Raw genomic sequence first — 21140 nt, forward strand, 5'->3', positions numbered from 1 at the left:
AATGGAAGCAATGGTAATCAGTGGAAGTAAATGTGCACACATGTATGACAACTCTATACTAATATACATTGTGTGATGTCCCAATATCTACATTGACCACAGAGTCTCTTCTTTATAAGAGGATACCCCAGTGTGCAAGATTTAAGCTTAAACAAAGACAACATATCATATAGAAGAGAAGCTAAGTTAAAATGCTCATCCATTATTTAAAATTTTAAGTAAAACTAACGATTAAAAAGCCAATTGGTAATGTATCTGAAAGCATGAGTATGATTGCTATGACTTACTACAGTTTTATTCAGCTAAAACTGGCTTAGATCTGGTAATTACCAGTAATATAGTAAAAATATTCCTAATTTAAAACTTCAGTTTGTTGTATTAACCTGTCTGTTGAGTTTGTTTCCTGGTATAGTGAATATTCAGATTATCCTACTATTGATTTGTAAAAGACACAGTTTTATATTTAAATGAATATCAACTAGATGTAAGGTTTGATTTTTTTCTTTACTTAGTAGATACAGTACTTAAACCAGTGGGTGTAAATCAAGGCCATTATGATTTCTTTTCTTTTTCCTTTTTTACATTTCTCTTATTTTATTTTATTTTTTTTTTGCCCAAACCAGGCTTTTCACATTGTGCAAAACTTTTGTGTTCAGCAGGCTGTAATGTTTTCAGATGAAGCTCAAAAGATGCTTAGGTGGCAACAGCGCACAACTTGTCTGAATGCAGGTGCTGGTACCATGAGGGAACCAGAAACCAGACGTCTTCTTTAATCATCCTAAATCACAAGGGATTCAAAGTTAAAACAACTATAAAACTATTAAACTCTTTTAAAAAAAAAAAAAAATAGATCACATAAAGTTACTCTGAGTCCATAATATCCATTCTGTTTGGTACTGATGACAATAGGTTTCTACTTCAAAAACAAATATAAGAAATCAGTAATGAATAGATCTGAGTTCATAAGATAATGCAAATTGCATTATCTTTTTAAAACTTGGAGTAAAACTTACACCATCATCATTAGTCTAACATCACTAACTTATTTTAATAATGTATACATTTTTATACTCACCCATTCATCGTCGTCCACTCCCTCAAAGGACTCCTGTGGCAACGGGTCATCCATGTTACCCAGCTTGGCTACCATGGCACTCAGCAACTGCAATATACAGACACAAAATAGGGGTCAACATATTGGTCAAACATTTTTTTTTAGATACTAATGCATGTGAAAAAGGATTTTAACTTAATCTAGCTAATTTATCTGGAGCAGGATTAACTGAAGAGGTTTATCACCTCTTCTTTCTTCTGTTCATCGGTTTTTTCTTCCAGGTAAACAGACGAGGGCAGGTATTTCTTCACTGGAGCCTCTTTGGGGGCCTCACTCACTGTGGGGGAAAAAAAAAAAAACCCACACACACATTAATGTTCAAAATGGAAAAAAAAGACATACCAGAACATGTCCCGTGCAGACATGCAGAGTGCACAGAAAGCACGATGATCTAGAGTAAGAGCTCTGTTAGATAGGGGCAAATGGCACATGTTTCAATCTGAACCTGGAGTCATGTCTTTCGGCTTCAGGCTGATTTTTTTGTGTTGGCCGTTGGAACCCGAGAGCCAGGCAGAGGCAGTCAGTGCAGGTTCCCACCACACCGCTGTGTCTGGGTACACATCATCCTGGAAAAACTCTTTCTGGAATCACAAAGAGCATAAACACAAGAGATTTATGTTCTATTAATCCACCAGAAAGAAAGGTAAGCAGTGTTCCTATTCAACCACAAGGGGGCGCAGTTGACTTACTCTGACACGTGGCACTCTGAAGGCCACTGGCTCTATGGTTGTCATGGAGAGCATCAACCCCACAGCTATCTCCACATCTCGCACGTTGCATTCCGTTTTAGGCAGAAAGGTCAGGCCCTGTAGACAGCAAACTAAGTTAGTCGTTTTCTAATTCTGAAAAAAGTAAAAGCTTCAAGCTAATTTCTTTATGAAACTCTACCTGCACTAAAGCAGTAAAGGGTTTGTTTATTCAGATTATTTGTTAAAGTAGGAGGAAATCTGTTTGGTACCTTGTGTGGCTCGTGGGAGTTAAAACTGCTGCATTCAATGAAGTATGGATCTTCAGGGACCAACTCATAAATATACACTCTGGTGTCACCCTAAAGAGAGAGAAAATCATATACTTTATAACAAATTACCATTGTGAAGCTTATGCAAAAGTAATTCTATTGCACACAAACCAAAACATTGATTGTCACTTATATACTTACTTTTCCAGTGAGGATGACAACGCTAGTGTCAGGGTCATAGAAAGGGATAAGTGTTGAGGGGGAGACATTCACGGGGGTGCTGGCTATGGCCCCAGAGGACAGGGAGTCAGCAGAGTACAGGTAGAGTCCTCTTTCACTGCGACTAAGAAGAGGATAAGAAAGCCATCAGGCTGTAAATGGCTACCGATGCATTGACATCATTAAAGTCTGAGCAGACTGGTCATGATGTATGGTTTAATAAATTATGACAGCTTTGGATATAGTTTAGGAAGGTCTCAGAGTTGCCAGAACAGTAAGCTGAAGTTGATTTATCACTGCTTGATGTTTTAACAAGAAACAGATTCATCACTTCCAGTACCTGTCAAATCCTGACACCAGCAGGTACTTTCCATCACACACCCACACCACACGAGCTCCTCTGTGGCCTTCAGGGCCTGGGCCTTCCTAGAAAAAAAAACAGAAAATAACAAGATGTGTGTGAGAAAGTGAAACAAGGGAAACTAAATACAGTATTTGTTCCATGTAATTTAGTTGCACCCTCAAGTTGTCAAGTCAAATTTACTTATAAAACACATTTAAAAACAACCTCAGTCGATCAAGATGCTGGACAGCACAAAGCAGATAAAATCACTAAGCTTTTATATTAAATTAATATAGACCAAAACACTAATAAAACAGAATACAAGAATCAAACAATATAAAAAATTGACTATTTTTTATATATATATATATATATATATATATATATATATATATATATAATGTATCTTCTCATAATTTATCTTACTAATTTATAATTTATCTCAATTTATCTTCATAATAACTTGTTTGTTGTCAACTTTTATTAAATGTAGCAATACATTCCATCAAACAAAACAATTTTTTGTCCTAAAAGAATTATTCAGCAGTATCATAATAACTTTACTTTCACATTTTGCATTTTTATTTAGGCATTTTAAAGAATCAAATGAAGACATCATTCTTGCCATCCCAAACTGAGTCATACATACTTGGACAGGTGCAGTGGACTTGCGAGGATCATAAATGCGAACTTTTCCATCTTTGCAAACTGTGGCTAGGAGCTTTCCATCTGGGCTCCATGCCATTCCAAACACCTGGACAGGGACAACCAGAGGAAACAAGTAGGAAGATAGACTTGAAATTCATTATGTTTTTGACATTCCTCCTCTCTTTGGTTAAGTGATAACTTTTTAAACAGCGTTACCATGGAAATGAAAGATTTTCCTTAAGACTTGCATCAGTTCTTAATCACCCACCTGGTCCTGGTGTCCAGTGAGAAGTTTGACCTGTTCTCCGGTCTCCAGGTTCCACAATCTGACTGTGAGATCATAGGATGAAGATACAAGGAGTCCACTGGCCAGAGGGTGAAACTTAATGGAGTAGATCTTCTCTGTGTGGCCTACAAGAAATCACATCAGCTGTCAATCAACTCTGCTAAACAGTCTTCATTTTCTCATGCAGGTTCTCGTGCATTATGTGCGGAAATGATCATGAAATTACTTCCTGTCTATTTACAATACTTTTAGGTCACTTTTTTATGTCTGAAAGCAATTTTTACATCATGAAACAGTTAAATCTCAGTCTTAAATATGGCTGCAGAGGAACAATACTTTACAACTACAAGTCAAATAAAAATGAGAGAACATTTCCGAATGCTCCCCATGGGGTTTGTCCTACCTTGCAAGATGATCTTAGGCTCAGTTATGGTTTCTTTCAGCCCACCCTCTGGTACCTCCCACACCCGAATCTTAGCATCATCCCCGGCTAGCATGAACAGAAAGGGAAACGAGCATGTGAAATATTTATTAAGTAAATGACACATACATAATATACAGTACAAGTAAAAAGTTTGGACACACTTTCCCATTAAATCCAATGAGAAAGTGTGTCCAAACCTTTGACTGGTACTGTAAATTATGCATGTGTCATTTACTAGTGTAAATCAAGTACAATTTTCAACTTATCAAGTTGTAAAATGACAAGTAAACAGAGCAAAACATTTAAACTACAACATGTCACAAATAAAGAATACATTTATACATGAAACTATTATGTTTACACATCAATTTTTTCATAAAAAACGATGACATAAACTGCAATTGTTTGAAAGTTGGGATGAAACCAAACATGGATTTACTCACCCACAGCAAGTCTCCGTGTGTCAAAGGGGTCCCAAGAAAAGTCGGCCACATTTACAGAGTTTTGAATGGTGGGTAAGGCTGTGTCTGGTAGTTTGCCAGGCTGAGAGCGCTGGGAAGAGAATTAAATTCATAAAGAAGAAACAGTACAGAAGGAAAAATACAGACAATTATCACTTTCTCCTATCAAAAAGGCTGCACTTTCAAGCTGTTGCTGCTGTACCTCAAACACAGCAATTTGGCCTCCAGAGATGGCGAGTGGCACTGCCACACGTTGGCGGTTAATACAGAAGCCGTCACATTCACCAGGTGTAGTCAGGTTGAGGCCACGAATATTGGTGATGTGTGTGTCGCGGTGCATCACCGAACCCTGGATGTGACGGAACTTGGATGTTGGCCCTGGAAAAAATGGGAACTTTATGTTTCGCCTAAAAAGAAAGTTTATTTCTTCAACTTATAATAAGAAATATATTATGAGACATTTCAGATGTGTGATATCTTACCCAGCATGCTTTGTATAGCTTTGACACTCTGACTGGGACTGGGACTCGGGAGAAAACCTGAAGAGAGACCAGAGGTGGAGGAGGGAGAGCGGGACGGGGCAGCGCTGCTGCTGGGAGTGCTTAGAGGACTACTGGAGGTGGAGCAGCCATGAGCCTGGTCCTACAAAAACAGATAGGTGGCTGACATATCAACTTCTTGCTTTCACAGTTATATAAAAAAAAAAAAAAGGCCATGAAATATAAATGTGTTTCCTACCTCTTTGTACCCTCCACTGGCCATTTCCTTCTTTCCAGGTGTCTGTTTTGTTGGTGGTTTGGGCTGTTTGTCTGGATGGAGGCTCACTCTCTCCACCTTTGGAGAACAAAAAGTTGAAATCATCTGCAGAAATCAGAATGGAGTAACTTTTTGAGAGTCAGAATCTGTTACCTGCTTGTTCCCTCCCTTCCACCACTCCTCACCAGACATGGCTGGAGTTGTCCCCACTGTGTCTGGGTAAAGGTCTTCGTGAAACTCCTGACCTGAATTCTGAGGGACATTGAAGGCACAAGTGCAGACATTATAAAAGTGATTTAGTGAATCACGAACATACTGTATGTCTATGTGTGTGTGTGTGTGTGTGTGTGTGTGTGTGTGTGTGTGTGTGTGTGTGTGGGGCCATGGGTTCAACCTTGCGAGGGACTTGGTAGCTGACTGGCACAATGCAGCTGTCTGTCAGCTGAAGCACCCGCATTACTTCACAGGACATTATATCCAATCCCAGCTTGGGTACCAAGGCAACGCCTCGAGTTGAGGCTTCCGTCAAACAGTGGCTCACTACAGACATGAAATACAGAGGGGAAATAAAGAGTATTAAGTGATAAATGTCATTAAAGCAGTTGTAATAATGTCTGAGCACATGGAAAACAAGCCAAGCTTTACCTTGAGAGAGTGAAGGTTCAGAGGAAGAGACTTCAAAGCAGTCAATCACAGTGTCTCCCTATGCAAGACAGAACAGGATTAAATCGTTTTCCAAAACGTAATAAGACATTCCCCAAAGCCATCTTCTCACAGAAAACAAACAGGTGGCTTACCATGCCAGCAAGCAGGAGCAGACCTGTGTCTCCATCAAACAGTGGCACTAGCGTCCTGAAAATATAGAGAAGAGAGAAAGCATGAATATAGCATTTAAAACATTTTGATTTTGTTTTTTTTAAACCCAAGATGTCACAGGTTCTAATTGAAGTTTTACCTATATGCCACTAGATGGTGATGTATGATCAATGTTAAGCTAAAAAAGAAACCGCGCCTGTGAGCGCTGATAAACTTTGCAACATCTTTTTTATTAAAATAATGGCACATTTTTTAGCACATTCACTCAAAGTCCGTTCATTAAGTTGTATTTTTCACTACTAGGGATATTATCAAACCAGAGTAAAACCAGGAATATGATGCATATGTACAATAAAACAAAAGGCAGTATAATAACGTTCATTCATCCATTCATTATCCTAACTGCTTAATCCGATGAAGGGCTGCGGGGACGCTGGAGCCTATCCCAGCAGTCTTTGGGCAAAAGGCGGGGTACACCCTGGACAGCTGGCCAGTCCATCGCAGGGCCAAATAATAACGTTAAATTTTCAAATTTGCGTTCATTTAAACGGTCATTGGTTTTATTTACTGACATCTTGATGTGTTGGTTTGACCAACAGAGTCCAAAATTAAACAGTGTCCCTTTTATCACAAAAACCAAAGAAAAACATCAAAACGTAAACACTGAGAGGCAACAGGTACCTTGTTTTTGTCATCACAGGATCAGTTGACTGAACTTTCCAGATCTACTTCAAACCCTCACACATGCAAGCTTAAACAAGCCCAGAGTCACCTGCCTCTCGTGTTATGAATAAAGAGGATTGAGGGCTGCAGTACTCAGGGGCTTAATGAGGAAAGCACAATTGGATGCAGAAAGAAATCTAAACAGGAAATACTTAAACAAACATAAGCTACGCATGCAAATCTGTCCCTAAACATCTTGTAAACTAATCTACAAATTTTCCTCTCATTGAGAGTAGCAACAGTATGGTATGACTTTCCATGGCTGGTCACAGTTGGAACAAAAGCATAAAATTAGAACAAGAGCACAGAGAGTGCAGGATAATCAAACCACTTCATATTACAGGCCAGACAGGGCTGACTGAAGCGCAGAGAGGCACTTCCAGTGATTAACTTATGATGACCTTGTGTAATGGTACTATTCTAGGGGAATTACGTGAGACTAACAGAATGGTGATGTAATGCTCCAAATATGACAGTATAATGACAGACTTGGGTAAGTTAAATGACAATGTGTGGTGACACGCAAGGGTTTACTGCGTGTGTTTATGTGACATATGCAAAGATGAAGAGAATATGACTGCATGTCAGCAATGCATTTGTATGAATCTAAACTAAGTATGTGGTTTGATTACATTATCTGATGTTTTTATCATTTTAATTTTTGTTTCCAGTTACATTCTCCCACTTCATTTAGCTGCTGAAAATGCTCCAGGCCACTACTCAGTCATGTGTGAAGTCCCAAGTACATCACAGCCATGGAGTCATTGAGTACTTATTCCATGTGATGAAGTATTGTACTAGAAACAGCATAACCTCATGAAATGCAGAAGTATCCTCTAGAAAACATAAGCAGAACTGATCAGAACTAACATAATGTAAGACTGACATTGTTTGAATCATGTTATTTATTTCTTTTTGATTTAATTATGTTTTGATTTCATATTGTTTTCAATTGATTTTTGCTGTGGATGTGATGCAAGGAGGTGAGTGTTGTGGTGTGTATTTTCATGTTGAATATGTTCCTGTAATAATTTTTGGACAAATATCGAGGTTGCATCCCTTTTAGTTGCCCACAGAGCAGCTTCTTCTTTACATATCTACTCTTCTGATATTTTGACCTGTAAATATCCTTAAATAAAGTTGAATGTAAATTTTGAGCTCGACTGATGTTATAACCATCACCTGTTTTTGGTAAATAGCCAAACAGTAAAAAAACAAAAAAAACAAAAAAAACAAAAAAACAAAAAACTGTCTTACTTTCCAAATATATTTAAAAGTAGTATTCATTTAAAAAAAAAGTATCATGTATCTGAATACAGACTGGGATGAGGTAAAACAGTTTTTACACCAGATGGAGTTAAGTTTATCAGTATTTAATGAACCAATTAAATAATTGTGTAATAAATCAGCTCTGCACTCACGTTATTAGACATCATTTCAAATGTTTAAAGGTAAAAAGAAGAAAAAAAATCCTTGTAATGTAAATTAATAATGTGACAGTGGCTTGTTAAAAGTTCCATCCATTAAATATCTCTCCCTCTATTGCACGCCTGTGAAGTCAGCAAGGGGCAGTCATGCTTTGTTAGGTCGACTCTGTGTTCCCATGTCCAAGTCAGTCCACAGGGAGTCCCTAAACACATCCATTCCCACAACCTTTCCGCTCACTCAGTCCCTCCCTCAACAACACTACCTTGCTTTTGTCCTTCTGTGTTTGCAATCCAAATTATTTCTCCAAATTGCCTGTACTCTCTCTGAGGTCTTATCTCTGTTTTTCTCACAGTAAATGTACAAGTCAAACAGCCACATAATAGGTCACCGATAGAAGCTTCTGTTTACTGTCGTTTTCATGCTCCACCTCACTGCTAGCCTGTTTTCCCTCTTGGGAACACACACATACACATGCATGTGCATACTTATGTGCTTAGAGGAACAAGTGCTTATTATCAATTATGTATGGGCACATGCATTAATGGTAGGATCTTTTATTTACACATGGTTAAGTATGGCAGTGACTTTTTTAAACAGATCTTGGTCATGTGTTCTGATTACGGATGAAAAGAAAAACTAAAAACTAAAACAGTAGAGGCAAACAAAGGTTAGCTTAGCACAAAAAGCCATATAAGAGCTTTAATCTATCAGTTTTGCAGCAACAACAAAGTTTTACCACACAAGTATGCAGTTATAAAACTTCATCCAATAATACTGGAAAAACAAGCAAAGTAAGCACAGAAAAAAGAAATTAGAGCCAGAAAACGAGAAAAAAAAACATAAATCACAACTAAGTCAACTCCTTGAATGAGACTTGTTTTACTCTCTCACTGTCAGACCTTTCTGCACCCACTAATGTCTTGACACCTTTCAAACTCCTCCAGCACCCTGCAATGAGCCGCCCGATGCTCTAAAAATCCCCCCGGCTTCAGTCTGTCACTAAGCTTCTGCTCATATCAGAGCTTACACAAACCAGAAAGCAGAGAGAGCACGCCTCCTGTCTCGTCTGCCATCGCCTCACACTGCCCTCACGCACACACACCAAGTAACATCATAAAATGACCATCTGCCCCTGACAGCAGCCTTCAGCACGAGCAGATATGATGGGGATATTATTCTAGTGTGCATCTGTGTTTGTGCTAAGAGTCTGAACCTGCACAGGAATATAATGATTATGAGAATGTGTTGTCATTTGATCATGTATGAGATAGTGTAAGTCTTTGGGATAACTGACTAATGGAGAGCCAGACAGATGGACAAGTCGATGACAGACAAGTATTGAAATTGTGTGCTTGTGAGCTGGAGAAGGGATATAAATTGGACTAAGCAGCTGGAGCTCGAGAGAAACCTTGACAGAGTTCAACTGAGTATTCAGCAATATTAATTTATTATTAAATTGTTTAGAAAGTCACAAAAAAGGTTAGGCACACTTGGTAAATGTTTATGTTACACTGAAAAGCCAAATCATTAAAATAATTTCCAAAAGGCTTCAAGTTAAAGAAGAAGCATTTTGACCAAACCTATCCTCCATCCTTATTGTTGGATTTTTAACATAAGAAAGAGGAAAGTAAACAGATGGAAAAGTTCTGTTTGTATTTTGGAACACCTTATTGCCAAGTATTACAGCTTGTAAATATTTTCTATAGCAGCCACAAGTTTTATACAAAAAGAATTTAGTTCTGTTTTAGTTAAGGTTGTTTTGCATGCACTGTTCTTTTGGGTTCAGCCCTGACATGTACAACTTATATTCAAGATGGGGGAACAGAGAGAACTTTAAAAAAAAAACTTCCATCAGTGCCACTTAGTGCAGTAAATTGTAGATTTTGAGTAGTATTTGTGATCTTTTAAAAGGTATCCTCTTTTCATCATTTGTTTTATTACAGCATGATGTTTACTTTCAAGCTCCAACTTAATTTAAAGTAACGTAAATTATTGTTTGTAAAATTTTCTTCAAGCTATTGTATGCAACAAAAGTCTAAAGTTAGACTGATGTCTCAGTTCTTAACACCTGGAGTAGTCCACTTTCTCATTTAAAAAAAAAAAAAAAAAAATTACATTTAGCTTTTTTCTTTTCATTTTCTCTAATTGTTTGCAAACTATGCTGAACAGCTTAAAATCCCTGGGATCACATTTATAGTCCTGAAGCTCTGAAATAATGTCATCTGTCTTCCTTATTATCAATTTTTCCTTCTTGGCCTTCTTGACCCCTACCTGACCCCGTTAAGGACCATTTCATAGATACGTTACAAACTGATAAGTAAATGCCTGGGGACAATTAGCTGTCTTATTATAGCCTTTTTGTGTTTTGTGTTTAAAGTGCTTGACAGCAGCTCATAAAAGTCTGTAGGTGTTAATTGTTGAGTCGGGTTTGAGGGGTCTGAATATTGTGTAATTTGCTTAACTGACTTTTCTCTACAGTAATTTGAACAAAACATAGCTCTCGTGTGATAATTAAGGTCTGAAGACTTTCATCAGAAGGGTGAGGGTCAGGTATTCTTTATTTTTTGTTTCTTTTTTTCCCCTTTGGAAACTGTACAGAGCAAAGACAGTAAACTAAACTCATAATTAAAGTGTTATCATTAACATTTTGAAAGACTTTTCAATTAATCTTCCTTTCAGCATTATTCACAATGTTGAATGTCTCTGTTTCATACTTCATACAAGAGATGCAGTCTACAGCAGACAAAAAAAACACAGATTGAAGACAATTCCCTTCATTCTGCAGGAAAATGCACACATACCAACACACGCTCCACTTGTTGGAGCTAATATTCATCCAGTCACACTGATAATATCAGACACACACAGTAGTGTAGTATACACAGCAAAGATGGAGCTAATGGAAGCAGCCTGTGGTGGTATAACGTTATGGGTAGAGCTGTGACCAGATCAGTATCAGTCAAAAGGGCCTTTCTCTGTCGTATGAGACCATGACCCTAAGCTAGGCAATCCTTACTATTAAAAACACACACTAGACACCAAAATAAGCTCCAGATGACAGGTAAGAGCGATCCAGAAAGTAGCATAGACAGACAGGGGGGAAACCTTTGAGGAATATGAAACTAAACAAAGCTGTTCATTGTCCTCATTGCTGGTTTTTGCTTTTATTACAATATTCAGAAAGTTCAGTACTGTAGATACTGTACTTCAATACTGTAATTAGACAGCCTTCTTACAACTAATGAGAACAATCAGAACTGACCAGATTCTTGAAGGGTGGATAACTTGCAATAATTACTAATATTCTGATTTCACAATATTCAAGGCGTGTGAAGTGACTAATCTACAATTAGCTGTTTATACAACATTTCTCTCAAACACACTCCTTTCTTTGGTTCTTTATCAGTCCCCTAGTTATGTCATCTCTGTCAGTGGGAGTTAGAGAGTGGTGCAGCACTATCACAGAAGGTGAAGGGTCTGCTGAACTGTGAACTCGATCAGGTCACTTTATCATCCCTCCTGTAGGCCTGCAACTTGTCCTGCAGACAACCTGCCTTTTGCTGTCCTGCTAGTCAGTAGTTACTGTGTTTTTAGAGTGAATATAAAGCCAGAGTCAAAAGATAAAGTTTTGATTATCTGACTTTTTTGTAGCCAACTAGGATCTAACCTGTACCAGCTGCAAAGAGAAGTATGAACATACAGTGCAGCACTCAGATTGCACTTTCAGCCTGTCAAGCTTATAAAACCTTTCCCAGCTGCTGTCGGGTGAGAGGAGGGGTAGTGTGGACAGGTCGCCAGTACATCAGGGCCTTGTGGCTCTTAGAGTCTCCAAAAGTAGAAAGGGAGTTGGAGCCATCAAGTATCAGGGACTGATTGGACTGAACAGAAATGCAATTAATTTGATTTCAGTGGATTGCTATGAGTTGGATTGCACAGGATATATTTTCTTGATTTACTGTATGTTAAGTTACCTGCAATTGTTTTTTTTTATGAATTAGTGTTATATACTTAAATCTAATTAGTTTAATCTATAGTGAACCGTCCTCCAATGGAAACTGAGAAACAGTAAAGCAAAATGTTGGACTGCTCAACCCAAAGAACAGTATCCCAGAAGTAAAATCAATAGATAAAAAAAAAAGAGTGACCAATACCAGGAATTGAGTTCAGACATAACATCAATTCACAAAAAAAAAACTCCCAATACTTTTAAATGCAACTTAAACCACCCAGCAGATATGTGCACTACAGGACAGATTACTACATGACAGATGATGTAGTGTGAAAATACTATGTATTTTGAACGGTTTGCCATAACCAATAGCCATGTCTTGCATTTTAAAGTATGACCATACGAGCACATGCCTTTGAGTTATTTTCATAATCACTATCTGGTAAAACAGTTCATATGACCAACAGATCCTCAACTTTATTCTTATGATAACCTTGGCCTCATCTTATCTGTATTGTTTGCTGGAGCAGAACACACTCTTTTCTGTTTCAGTGTAATTACTCCTGTGTTAAAGAGTTAGACACAGCTAATGCTTTTATGCACTCTTGTGCTGCAAACCCAAGAGTGTTCACACTCCCTCAACAACAGAAGGGCTGGAGTGGAGTAATCCAGGGATATTAAATCCCATTCCTAACATAACAATGCAGAACTGCTATCAACCAAGCTAGTCTCCTGTAAGAACATGTTGGGGAGGTGTGGGGAAGAAAACAAAATCTTACAATGATTAGGCGATATGTGCATTAAAACTATTGATAAGGATGCCCAGGATAATTTAAAGAGTCAGCATGTAAATCAGTGTGATTAGAGCTTCGCAGGCTGTGATCCAGAAGTTAAACCAATACGTTAAAGTAAAAATGGATTCTATCTGTTCTACTACATCACAACTGAAGAAGAAATACAAGGAAATAAGTACAACTTGTATTGACATGTATCCAACTATTACAGAGAGATTCAGTTCTGGTATGTGCAATATACACTCTGTAAATAAAAGCCTTGTTTGCACCTTCTACTAGATGGTCTCGATGTAAAGTGTGAAAAAGGCACAAAAAAAAAATCATTTTTGACACGCAGATGAAGTGGCATCCAGCACAGCCATCAAACTAAGTTCTGGCTGGAGGCTTTGGCATGTTTACACCACATTTTATTTGATCAATTTTTCAAATCCTACTACTTGTCTCTAAGGAAAGCAAGAAAATAAGTTTTTCAATATGCTCTAAAATACAAATCATATGGTCCTCGGAGTCCCAGCATAGCATGTATAAACCTGCCCAAGTAATATACATGCTTAACCCATAAAGACCTAACCATGAAAAAATGATCAAATATGTCCAAATGTTTAATCATGAGGTCTTTATTTGTCCCTTTAAGAAAATGTAAAATAAAAAAGTACCAAAATTGTTTAGGTATATTTACAATCACTATGAGATATATTAAAATCTTTATAGTGTAATCTTCTGCTTTCTGGTGTTTTTTAAGGGCAGAAGCCAAAAATAAGATTGTGTTTCACAGGAGTTTGAGCAAAGTTTGCACCATAAAGTGCCACCAAATGTCTCAGAAACTCTATGTATCATATATGTCACGCTGAGTTGTTATGAGTTAAACCCGAAAATCGCACCTATAAATACTAAAGTTATCACATTTGCTGTGTTTTTTGTGTTTCTTTAATTGTAATAATCCCTTAGGATTTACCATCTTGTTGTTCCCAGCATTGTTATATATCCACAAAGTATTTTCTATACATCTGAAAATAAAACGGCCAACTACTTAAAAAGAGAAAAAAGGGCTGTTATCCAAGTTTCAGCTAAATTTAGGGATCATAGAAACATACTCTAAGAAAAGGGACGCATGTTATTCGATGACTCACTTCATTCATAATAAAGATCAGAAGGTGTTGTGGCTCTTAAATGCATGCAAGTATGAGGAAAAACATGAACTGAAGTGGATATGATAAATTCTCACAAATGTATGGTCTGAAAGACTTTAATATGAAACTGTTTGTGGAGGGGTTGACAGGATAAACTCAGGAATCCCCAGCAGGCATGTATGTCAAGCTGAACAGTCAGTGAGAAATTGAATGTCCTAAGTGCGACATACTTTTTCCACTGTGTTTTCTTTCCACTTTTTGTGTTTAATAAGTGTAGTGGGTCTTCCAGCCTAGCTACCTTCAGTAGCCAGTTCATTAGAAGGGAATTAAGATTGACGGACTGTGTTTCTGAGAGCCGAAGAAAAGCCAGAATTGTAAGTACAGGGACCAGCTGTGGCTGTGTCTGAGCCCCAGTGATGAGGCTCTCAGATCAGCTGCCAAGCGCCTGCCTCCCCCCCTTTTCTCCTTGATTCATCGGCCCCCCTGTCAACTGGTGCTCACATATAAGCACATGTAGTGGCACACAGGCTCATGCATACATGAATGCTTAGGATTTAATTAAACTCTCTGAGGCCCACTTCAACAGGTCTGTAGTTCACATCTTACTGCCCCACAAACTCCCAGTTCCATACCAGTTGCCAAACAAAAATACAAGATTCTTTAACAAGACACAGAAGAAGGCTTCATTACCATTTCAAGTTGTCATCAGCATAATTTTGTTCCTCACACTGATAAAAGCAGCTCCAACCACGTCTGCAAATCTTGTCGGTCAAAACTATGAGCTTGTAACGTGATCCTTGGGACTGCATTGGTCACTTATTAAATCTTAACTAAATACCAAATAAGTGTATAAAAACAAACCCTTACATTGTAATAGACAAGACAACTTAACACAGACTGCCATTTGACCACATGATGGACGGCACATCTGTTTTATATGATGCTGACATTAAAACTAAAAACCCCAAATTTTGTTTTTACAAGAGACAGGAGGATAAAATCAGGGTTTAAACTGATTTAAAAGATATTTACACAAAGTTATCCAACACACACAGTTCTACTTATGTCAGATAAATGTAAAAAAAAAATCTTGAGTTTATCTCCAAAATGAGACACGTTCATATCAGCCTGAACATAGAAACACTCATGCTGACTTTGAAATGCATAGTAAACTAGTCCAGACTGGATTAGTTATAAAAACAGCCAGGTTACTGGTCATAAACTTGCAGGGGAGCTCATTCCCTCGATATTCAGAGCTGAGTGGGACTGAGGTAATTGCAGAATGTGGGTGGGCATGAGGAAGCAGGGTTACATAGGAACTGTTGGCAAAGTAATAGTGTGAAAGTGGTAGAAAAAATAAATCCTTAACATGCACATGCAGCGAACTTAAAAGTAAGACAGCTTCCAGGCTGATGACAGATATAAATAAGCATGTGTACTTCCAGTGCAGGAATGTGTTGTAGTTTGTGCCCCTGATGACTGTGACGTGTGTCTATATCTGTGAAGTGCTGAAGACTGAGGAGTTTTGGAAGAAATGCGTTCCGTGTTAACCTTGGGGCTCCGGCTAGATGACCATTAAATGACTTGTCATCGGGGGCCTGGGAACCATAAGCAGCCGTGACCAAGTTGGAGGACAGAAAAAGATGCAGCACAACACAGGAGGCAAAGGGGGGAGAGTCAAAACCACGACCCCCTCAGCTGTAACTTCACCTATTCAAAGTCTGGTTCCCATCATGACTGTATTTTGATATAGAAGAAAAAGCAAGCAAGAAAATACTGTTTGCATTCCCGACTAGAGAAAGATGGATTATTAACACATTAAAATTTCAACATGCTTTGATTGGCAAAGTTTCTGCCAACCTGAAACAGATCAATTTGGCAAAATTTACAATGAAACAATATAAATGTCATATTTTAACATCTTACATATTTTCTAATCATTCTCTCTGAGAGAACTTTATAGTTCGTGCAATAAAAATTAAATTGAATTCAAATTCAAAATTATTTTATTGTTTATTTTTAAAGCTTTCTTTTCCTACCTTTGGAGAGTCTCCAACAGGCACACAGCACATCACAGCTTGAGATAAAGTCTCAAGCTAGAAGTACTTGATCTTATTGGCAAGAATATGTCTTTTAAAAAGTAATAAAAAGTTAGCATCTAACGTTAAAACTTGTTTTTTTATTATCTTGCCAATAGCTCATATTTTTTATACATGGTCTTTAAACAGTTGTCTACAATCTTAAACTGGTGTATCACTGTTTTTAGGTTCAAAGCAGATTGAAATTTTCTGTTTTATTCTGTACACTAAAATTGGTTATCTATCCGTAAGTATACACAGCCTTTATATTTGGGAATTGACTTTCGAAAAGACGCAGAGCTGTTATGCCCCAAACTTTTGTGATTTTTGCTATTTGACTGTCTGTCTTATTCGCACACTTTGCTAACAAATTAGCATGAACAGATCAGAAAATACCTGGAGTCCTCTAAGAGATAGGTTTTATAGTTACATAAATGTTAAATGAATAGTTAAAATGAATCAAGAACAGTTTTTTTCTATAGATCTTAGTTTTATGTCACTTTTAAAGTAATCTTGTATTTCTTGACTATCATTTTCCAATCCTCTTGAGATGGTTCTGGTTGCTTTTAATTTCTTTAAAGATCAAATAACTTTTCTTTGCATTTTGACAGAATTGTTCCTCTCAGGGTTTCAGAATTTCTCTGGGATTCAACCAGGGGCAACTGGACGTCTTGGACCTCTGCTCAGTTGTCATGTTAAATAATCTATGTGTGTCATTTAAGGCCTCAGTCTCCAAAAATCTTTTGTTTCTGCCCTTAGAATTGTCTCACATGTAAAGGAGATAAAACTAGGATTTATGCAGTCAGAGAATAACACGGTGGGAAATCCTTATAGTATATCTAATTTAAAATTCAACCCATGTAGAATGAATACAACTATGACCATATCATATATGAAATGACAGGCTGTTTATATCAGCAGAAATAGTGGTGTTTAATCAAAATGTGCACTGCTTATTATATGTGTCAGTTGACCTCAAAAATACAACTCATAAATTCCCTTTAATTCAAAATTAAACCACAAAAGAGAAATGATATGCTCGAAATCAGCCATGGGTATCTTGTATTGCATGGTAGGTTTTCTGCATACCAGAAATATAACGTAAGAGTAATTATCAGAAGTTTCTACTTGACTCACCCCCACTGATTTGGTCACTTCACATTGGTCATAGATTTCTAATAGCTAAACCAATCACCGATTAATTCACTCCCAGATGCATGTTCTATTTCTCCTACTGTGGCAAAACCACAACTATGAACTGCTGCTCCCCTATTCTCACCGAAACACTCTGTAAAATCTACTATATAAATAAAATCCACCAACAACGACAAATGACTTACTGCCTTGTAAAAGTATTGTCCAGCTCAACAGTCTGTGGTCATGCGAAGATGACATTCTGGTGCTAAAGGGCAATAATCCAGGTGACAGTTTAGCACATGCCAGCGTTGCTTATAACGGATGGATCAGACCCTTCAGAATATACTTGTCCTGTTGTATATGACTGAGTGTTTGCATATGAGACTTTCTTTCATGGACAGCCAAAACGGAATTATTGGAAATGCTACAACCACAAACCTCAGTAATTTACAGACACAAAACATTTCTGTTCAGTGTTTGTTTTTCCTTCAAGCCTGAGTATGCGTGTTCAGATGATTGAGAGGGCTAAGTCAAGAGAGGGAAGGAGAAAAATAAAAGAAGGAAATATAAATCCTAAAACAACTTCTTTTTTTCATCATTCCTGCTTGACTAGAGCTACACAAACATTCTGGAGGCGCTCAACAGAGTGCCTTTCAACGACTGTCATTCACACATGTTTTGACTCTGCTGTGCCCTCCAGTCGTGCGTTATCAGTCAGTTAACAGAGTTTATCAGGGCCTCCGTCTCTCTGTCTCCGGTTCATCAGGGCAGTGGATCTGAGTCATCTCTTTGTTACACACACCTTACTGGATGCAACTGCGTCTGTACTTGTTTTTTATGGTTCATCTAAAAAAAACTATTTTAATCGATCAACTCTCCTACGGATCTCCGGTTACATCTCAGTAAAACATTTTTTTACATGTACAAATGTTTTACATTTCAAAGCAGTAAATGTTCTGATTTACAAAAAAATATCTATAAGATCTGAACACAGAACTATTTCTGTACCATAAACTCATCCTGAGACTCTGTCTCACCTTTCCCCCCCTTTTCTTTGGCTTTAAAAATTGTGCACAAAATCCTGTACTTTCCTCAGAGTAGAATCCACACACCCACACTAAATCCTCTGCTTTAATGACCGAAACAGGAATAAGTACAGAGAAAACTAATAAAAAAAAACTTCACAGAACAGCTTGGATTTATTGTAGTGATGTTGAAAGACTGAGAGAAGGAGAAACAGAAAGACAAAGATTAGATCCCCCTTCACATATGTGTTGTAAATCACAACAGTTATGCTTGTTAACTTGTGTGTGTGTGTGTGTGTGTGTGTGTGTGTGTGTGTGCAAGTGTCATTTTAAGTAAGCTTTGAGCTCTATCACGCAGCATCTGAGAGTTATTTGACAAAGAAAAAGCAAAAGATTTTTAGAAAAATGCACCACTTCTTTAATGTGACTTCTTGATGAGCTGTAACTGGTATGAGATCCACCCTGATTACTGCCCCCCATACACAAATTACAGCACATCTATCTTCTTGTCTTTGTGTATACATCTGTCTTTATCTGGTCTGGGATCACACCTCTAATTGCACATTCAGGGTAGCGACTGGGGAGTTTTAGCTGACAAAAGCAGCATATCAAAAAGGCAGATGAGTTAGATGGCTCTGAGATTTGTTTAGTTATTTTAAGTATTTCGTTATTTTAGTGTTCTCTGGAAGTTTTATATCTGTCTATTGAGTCTTTTTTTTAGTGTTGTGTTCTTACTTGTCATTGTGTATGTGTGTACATTTTTCTGAATATTTTCAAGTTCTGTACTTGTTTTTTTCTGGTTGATTCTTGAATATTTAGTTTTTGCTAAATGTGACTACTATCTGAAATGTGAACTGACCCCGCTTCCTCAAGGGAATGGAACTGAGCATTGGAAAAAAGTCATGTGGTCTGATGAGTCCAGATTTACCCTGTTCCAGAGTGATGGGTGCATCACTCTGCCTAGTACCTACTATACAAGCCTGTGGGGGTAGTGATATGATCCGAGGTTGCTGTATGTAAACAGGTCTAGGTTCCTCAACATTATGTGCTTAAAGAATAAGGTCAGCTGACTACCTGAATACACTAAATAACCTGGTTACTGCATCAATGGACTGTTTCTCCCCTGATGGTACGAGCCTATTTCAAGATGGCAACGCCAGGATTTATCACCATCAAAGTGGTGATTCAGGCAGCATGAGATCAAATTTTCATAAATGAATTGACCTCCAGAGTCCAGACCTGAACCACACTAAGAATCTTTGAGATGTGCTGGCAAAGGCTGGCACAGTGGTCAGACTCTCATCATCAATACAAGAGCTTTTATATTGCATCTCATAGTCTCTGCAGTGATGTACACATAGAAAGTCACACTTGACAGCAACCATCTTCTAACAAGTGTTGCTGACCAGACATTTACAAGCCCACATCCAGGCTCGGCCTGTGCTGCTCCACCAGTGCACGGCGAGGCAGCTTAGGGCAATTTGTTAACACAGTATATTCACATTCCTCTTGAGGATAGAGCTAAACAATTCTCATGTTGCACTGAATTACACTGAGCCTGAACACAGAATTGGCTGGACAGCCACAAGGTGAGGGGAAAATAAAATAAAATAAAATAAAATAAAATAAAATAAAATAAACCTGTAATGGAAACATATATCTTTATATTTCTCTTTCTAGTCATTTAATCAACTACTTGACCTCCTCTTAATGTCAAGACCTTCACATCCATCTTTCAAGTTACCATTATCAGTGCTGTGGGACACACACTTCTTATCTGTGTGCCATGTGTTTGTTTGTATTTAACTTCTTTAGTTTAGTTTAACTTGGCAGGTCATTTTACAGCCAAATTACTCAGTGGCTGCCTGGTTAGGAAAAGATAAAAAGAAGAACAAGAGGAGCTAAAGTCATGAACTCATTATAAAACTTATTACAAGGCAAACAGAAATAAATTTAAAATGTGTAAAGTTATGAATGATACCACAACTCTTTGAAAGGAATGCTTCAGGATCACACATTTTGTATGATGGGAATCAGGATATAAGGATGTATAAAAAAGGAATTAACAAAATTATTCTGCTATTATAAAATTATTAGAAAATTAATCCTACAATATTTAACTTTCATATTAAAATACATAATTAGGAGCTAAATTGTTCAAATGTCAATGGAAGTTTTAATGTTAGGGTTTTACAAGCAATAAATGAAGAAAGTAATGCAAAGTAACGGACCACAACACCACAGAAATTGCAAAGTAATACTATATGTGATCTGTACTGCGATCTGCAGGACATAGATGCTCTCATTTCTTTGAAAAAGTTCTTGCCTTATACAGCAATGCAGTCATAGTGAACATACCAAAGCTAAACTAAAGGCTTTCTTGCACTAAACCGCAGGCATGCTGCTGTTACTCAATACCTGGCATACCACAGTGCAAAGTGAGAATATGACTGAGCGGTAGGAAGAAGTTTGCACAGGATGAGATGAAGGCAGGAGAGCAGAGATTAGGGGTGAGTATTTGTGTCTGCCACAATACTGACTGGTTTCTGCAGCATTTGCTACTTTTTAAAGACATGTAAGAGCTACTTGGTACCACAAAAAAGAAGCTGTGAAAAAAAAAAAACACAATTGCATCCAAAGAACTCAACAAATTAATGCAAAAAAAAAGCACAAAACTTGTGCCTCAGCTGTACATATGAGGATTTTGTTATAAATACCACTTCTGCTTGACCCCCACTGGGTAACCAAAGGAGAGGAGGTCACTGATAGGCCTTGTCAATCCAAACCCTTCCCTTCAGATCTCACCCTTTCAGCTGAAGACTAGTCTGTCCTCTCTCCTCTTCTGTTTCTC

At 37.7% G+C, this 21140-nt stretch overlaps 1 protein-coding gene across 1 annotated transcript in view; it reads right to left on the reverse strand.

Moving 5' to 3' along the window:
* coro7 (coronin 7) overlaps positions 1-21140 on the reverse strand; it is a 103387-nt gene that overhangs the window by 1101 nt on the left and 81146 nt on the right. The window contains exons 10-28 of the mRNA XM_079253335.1: positions 6007-6061; positions 5855-5912; positions 5604-5749; positions 5363-5461; positions 5192-5287; positions 4936-5095; positions 4656-4831; positions 4436-4544; positions 3972-4058; positions 3551-3693; positions 3284-3388; positions 2632-2717; positions 2274-2415; positions 2073-2162; positions 1804-1920; positions 1560-1695; positions 1300-1391; positions 1076-1162; positions 1-778 (exon numbers count right to left, since the gene is read on the reverse strand). The exon at positions 1-778 is cut by the window's left edge and continues 1101 nt beyond it. Coding sequence (XP_079109461.1) covers positions 770-778; positions 1076-1162; positions 1300-1391; positions 1560-1695; positions 1804-1920; positions 2073-2162; positions 2274-2415; positions 2632-2717; positions 3284-3388; positions 3551-3693; positions 3972-4058; positions 4436-4544; positions 4656-4831; positions 4936-5095; positions 5192-5287; positions 5363-5461; positions 5604-5749; positions 5855-5912; positions 6007-6061 — 1993 coding nt within the window. The 3' untranslated portion in view covers positions 1-769. The remainder of the gene's footprint in view (positions 779-1075; positions 1163-1299; positions 1392-1559; positions 1696-1803; positions 1921-2072; positions 2163-2273; positions 2416-2631; positions 2718-3283; positions 3389-3550; positions 3694-3971; positions 4059-4435; positions 4545-4655; positions 4832-4935; positions 5096-5191; positions 5288-5362; positions 5462-5603; positions 5750-5854; positions 5913-6006; positions 6062-21140) is intronic.

The sequence above is a fragment of the Telmatherina bonti genome (assembly GCF_933228915.1).
Source record: "Telmatherina bonti genome assembly, chromosome: 14".
Classification (NCBI taxonomy): domain Eukaryota; kingdom Metazoa; phylum Chordata; class Actinopteri; order Atheriniformes; family Telmatherinidae; genus Telmatherina; species Telmatherina bonti.